At 38.4% G+C, this 4,605-nt stretch overlaps 1 protein-coding gene across 1 annotated transcript; it reads right to left on the bottom strand.

Annotated features, from left to right (window-relative positions):
- Nucleotides 1-2,030: 2,030 nt before the first annotated feature.
- Nucleotides 2,031-2,809, bottom strand: LOC140176640 (protein FAR1-RELATED SEQUENCE 5-like). Its single transcript, XM_072208175.1, has 2 exons — nt 2,462-2,809; nt 2,031-2,330 (listed from the first exon to the last, which is right to left on the bottom strand). The coding sequence occupies exons 1-2, from the start codon at nt 2,807-2,809 to the stop codon at nt 2,031-2,033; spliced, it is 648 nt and encodes a 215-aa protein (XP_072064276.1).
- Between the last annotated feature and the right edge of the window lie 1,796 nt (nt 2,810-4,605).

Genomic DNA, 4,605 nt, shown 5'->3' on the forward strand with positions numbered 1-4,605 from the left:
TATTGCCAAATTCCAATACATAAGACCCTGTCTAGTAGGTGGCACAAACATTGAATCAAGAAAAACCTTCCCCCACCCTCAGAATTTACCCTCAGAATTCACGGAGAAACATGCAACGATGCATGTGATGCCTCTTATCTGCAACGAAAATTTTCATCCACAATGTTGTGTGAAGGCTTTAACAAACAACGGAAGGGATGCACATTCTGAACATGGTTGGCTACAGGAAACCAACAGAAATTTCATTTCACATGTCATTAACAACAAAATCCTTGTACGGGATACATTACTACTGAATTACAAGTTGTTCAATACATGATAACAGTTTACAGAAGCATATAATCTTAGCAGCATAAATGGCCCGAATTTGGATGGAACCAAGGCACCGCACACAGCAAGATGACTATCACGGGTCTACAAGAGAAAATTGTTTAGGAAATTGGGTAGTTGGCTGAGACGAATTTTGACCATTGAGTAACACCTGGCCACCTTTTTGTCCCTGTATCGACAACAGCATACAATTAGCAAAACCGCAGAGGATGCATGGAATGGAATCGAATGGAAGAAAACATAACAACTTGAAAAATTAACTAACCACTACGTCCAGTACAATTTTACATCATTCAATAAACCATTACTCTCCTGTCTGCATTAGGCAAAGATGAAGTCTACCTTGAAATTTGATTTGAAAGTGAAAAAAGCATGGGTTCTTCAATAGAGTAAAAGAAATGACATATGTAGAAAAACAAATACTATATCTTTTAATTTCAGGTACAGTAACAAAGGAAAATTCAATAGACCATAAACACATTATCGAACCAAAAAATTAAACACACATAGCCCTAAACGTAACCTTGAGAAAATTAGTGATTCAGTGATAGGTACAAAAGATGCAATATAAAGTGAAAATGCCAAACCCCTAAATGAATGAAAGAACCAACGCAAATAATGCAATAATAGATTGTAGATTTTGTTGTGAAAGTATCACACAGATTCCCATGTCAAACTGAAACATCCCTCACCTATGAGTTCTGATGTCACTATCTATTTTCCATCATTTGGAAAACGATAGAAATACGGCATCTGCAACATGTAACATGATGTTATCACACACAATAACTCAGGTTCAGTACTAACCAACATATCGAAAGTAAAAATGAAGCATAGAAACTATCATGGCCCAAAAAATTTAAGTTCAGTACTTGAACTTCAGTTCTTCCCACTAGTACAAGTCGAGTCTCAATTTTTAGGTGTTTGACTACCAATAACATGCATTGCGAAGTACATTTAAAAAAATAGAGATTTCTACTCTGAACACGAGAATACAGGGTCAAAACAAACAATTTGAAATAATAAGTGATGTATTTCATGAAACTTGATATCATAGACTTAATTGGCGAAGTATATTTAACACCAAAGCTTCAGTTTAAGTGTACTAAGTTGCGTAATATGTAATGATTGAAGGTTTAACTTAGAAAATAACCTTTTGATCGCTTGCGTTTATGCCCCCATATAGGGGCTTTCTCATTTGTTTTTGCAAGTGGTGTATCTCCGTTAGGACAGCGAGTCCTCCGATGCCCGAGCTTCCCACATGTACTGCACTTTCTTTTGGTCTTCGCAGCAGAACGCCCAGCTTGACTGCACCGGCCTGTGCCTTTTGTTTTAACATGAATTGGGTCTTTGACTCTATTATCTATTGTCGGTGTGAAAATATTGTTTGCTGGTCGAAGGCCATACTTGATTTCAAGGAAAACAGCATCGGATAAAACCTTCTTTGAGTAAAGCTTGAAGTCCTCATCACTCATGCAAGCCACCTTGCCTAACTGCTTGCATAGCTGCGAAAACGCACCCAACCTTGTTCTATAGGTCACGTTTTGGTCAGTAGTGTGGTGGTTAATGTTTTCATTTTCGATCTCCATTTTAGCTGTCTTTGACCACCTGCACAGAACTAGGCTTTCAGGAATTTCTCCTAAGTCTAGCCTGACACACACGGCCACGATGTGCACACATGGAATACCGAACGACTCCATTCACATGCACGTGTAACTAAATATGTTAGAAGTAGGCTCCCTATAAACCTGCCAAGTCATCTCAGGCCTCCGATACTTTTGGATAGTATACACATGCGGGTGCACTGTGTCATTGATTTCGCATATTCTAACACATACGCACCGTTTCAAGCTTTCCCTAAATCTAGCAAACATTTCGCGAGTGAACTTTGTCCACGCCGACTTTTCCAACTTAACAAACTCGGTCTGTAATACAGATGTACCATACCAAGAGCAAAATTCAAGCTCGTCCTCATTGTCGCGAAGAAAATCGACACACCTCTGAAAATTTGTAACAAATTCCAATACACCATACCGGCTCTCAACAAACCGACCGAGTTTGGTGTGTAGTGACCGCACCTGGAAGTAGTCCGCACCCCGGCAAAAAATCTACCTTGGATGTAAGCTGTTACCCATGCGTACTTTTTACTGTACAAGTCCTTCACCCAGTCAACGTTGCTAACATCACACTCGTTGATCATGTTCTCCCAATGCGCTTCAAACTCATCGGTTTCCATATCAACCAACATGCAGTGTTTAAAGAGTTGTGTGAAACTTGGGTCGCATATGTTAGACGTTGCGTTTCTCAGAAGATGCCAAGCGCATAACCTATGATGCGCATCAGGAAAAACGAACTGAATCGCTATCTGCATGGCTGGGTCCCCATCGGTGATAACAAACTGTAGTGCCTTTCCTTGCATGCATTCCAAAAACTGCTCAAGAACCCAAATGTAAGACTCATGTGACTCGCAGAAAACCATCGTTGTACCAAAAACGTATGTCTAGTTGTGGTGGTTTACTCCAGAGAAGACAACAACAGGTAGGTTATGCTTGTTACGGCCGTACGTTGCATCGAATGCTAGGACGTTGCCGAACAACAAATAATCTTCCTGAAAACAACTGTCGCTCTAAAACAAGTTGCATAGGTGTTGCCCTGCCCCAACCTTGTACCTCCAAAACAGTTTCCCATCCATACGTGCCAAACCTTCCAGGTACCTTATAGCTGCATTTACGTCTCCACCTTGGAGCCTTCTCTGCTTTCGCACCTCGTTATACATATCTTGCTTCGTAAATGTAACCAGGTTAAAACCCCCTAGTTGTGCTGCAAATGACTTATAAATCTTCGGAATGATAATCCCAATCTCCTTCATGCTTGTTAGCTGAGCAACTTCTACCTCAGATATCTTCTTGTGTGACCGTAGATAATCCACAAGCTTCCCAAACGCCAGTTCGCGATTATGCTCTTCAACAAAACGCGACATATACCACTTCCCGCTACCGTCTTTCCTCTTAATCCTCATCTCGGCAAGACATCCGCATCGAGTAACTACCTTATGTTCTCTTATGCGATCAACCTTTTCCAACCATTTTTTTCTCTCAAAATTCTTGCCGGTATCAAACAAATGTGTACCTCACAATTTCACCGGCAGTGTTTCTAATCGTCTTACCTCGTCGTGATGCAAAGCCCTTTAGTCGGCTGTAGTTGTTATAGAAATCGCTTGCCTCTTCAGGTGTAGAAAACTCCATTTCAAGGACATATTCGGCTTGCAACCCATCCAAACCCAAAAAATTGGGCAACAAAGAAGCCCCCTACCTTCCCAATCAGATAAGTCGGCATCTGCCTCGACTACGGTATCAAACATTGTCTCCTGAACGAATAAAACAAAAAACTTTCATTATCAGCTGGCCTGATCTAGAATACATTCTTATCCTGCAATTGTAGCTCATTCATTTCCCAACATTTACCCTAATTAAAACAACCAAAATAAATAACATATCAGGGCATATTAAAAGTAAATAACATGAAAATCTTGAAGGTTAAATTATTTTTTAAATTATATAATCGAATTTCATGTATTAATAGTGTTAATAATATGGTGATTAATTCAACGATATCAACTTCAACTATATACTTCCACTGACTACGTTTATGTTCATTATTAATTTGATTAAGTTTACATTTTTATGTTACAACTTATCATACACGTTACACTTTAACTTTAATGTATGGCCAATGAAAAATATTTTCTCCAATTCTCTAATAACGTCTATTCTTTTGGATGCTCGTTTTAATAAATGCAAGTAAAATATATTTCTGTGATTCAAAAACTTAAAAAATAGATAAACTAAATATTCTCATACAAAAATGAATATATATCTCGTAATGTCGGGAAAAACATAAATACTCAACGGAATTGCAAATGTTTTTAAAAATATACTATCTTCAATTTTGTTAAAATTTTCCAGCTTGTTAAAATTTCATCCCGCCCTACTTAACATAAAAACACCAATAGTTCTTTTCTTTTACATATCAAATCCGGGCCATTATCCTCAGCACAACAAATAAAAGTAATAACAACGGAATCCTAATACCTACTACCAACTCCATTATCAGTCCACCCAAACTCATTTAACAAATTGCAAACACGACATGCTTAACAATCTCTAATAACTACAACAACAAATGTAAAAGCACATACCCCTCTACTTTAAATCAACTCGCACCCTATACATAAGAATCGCAAGGTATACGCATCATACTTGTTGATTCGGAACA

Source organism: Arachis hypogaea, chromosome 12 (assembly GCF_003086295.3).
Source record: "Arachis hypogaea cultivar Tifrunner chromosome 12, arahy.Tifrunner.gnm2.J5K5, whole genome shotgun sequence".
NCBI classification, from domain to species: domain Eukaryota; kingdom Viridiplantae; phylum Streptophyta; class Magnoliopsida; order Fabales; family Fabaceae; genus Arachis; species Arachis hypogaea.

Excerpts from the sequence above, each read along its gene's own strand:
- LOC140176640 (XM_072208175.1), bottom strand. The coding sequence starts at position 2,809 with ATGGTTTTCTGCGAGTCACATGAGTCTTACATTTGGGTTCTTGAGCAG. Across the intron at positions 2,331-2,461 it reads ACAGTAAAAAGTACGCATGG|AGGTGTGTCGATTTTCTTCG; the intron begins GTAACAGCTTAC and ends ACAAATTTTCAG.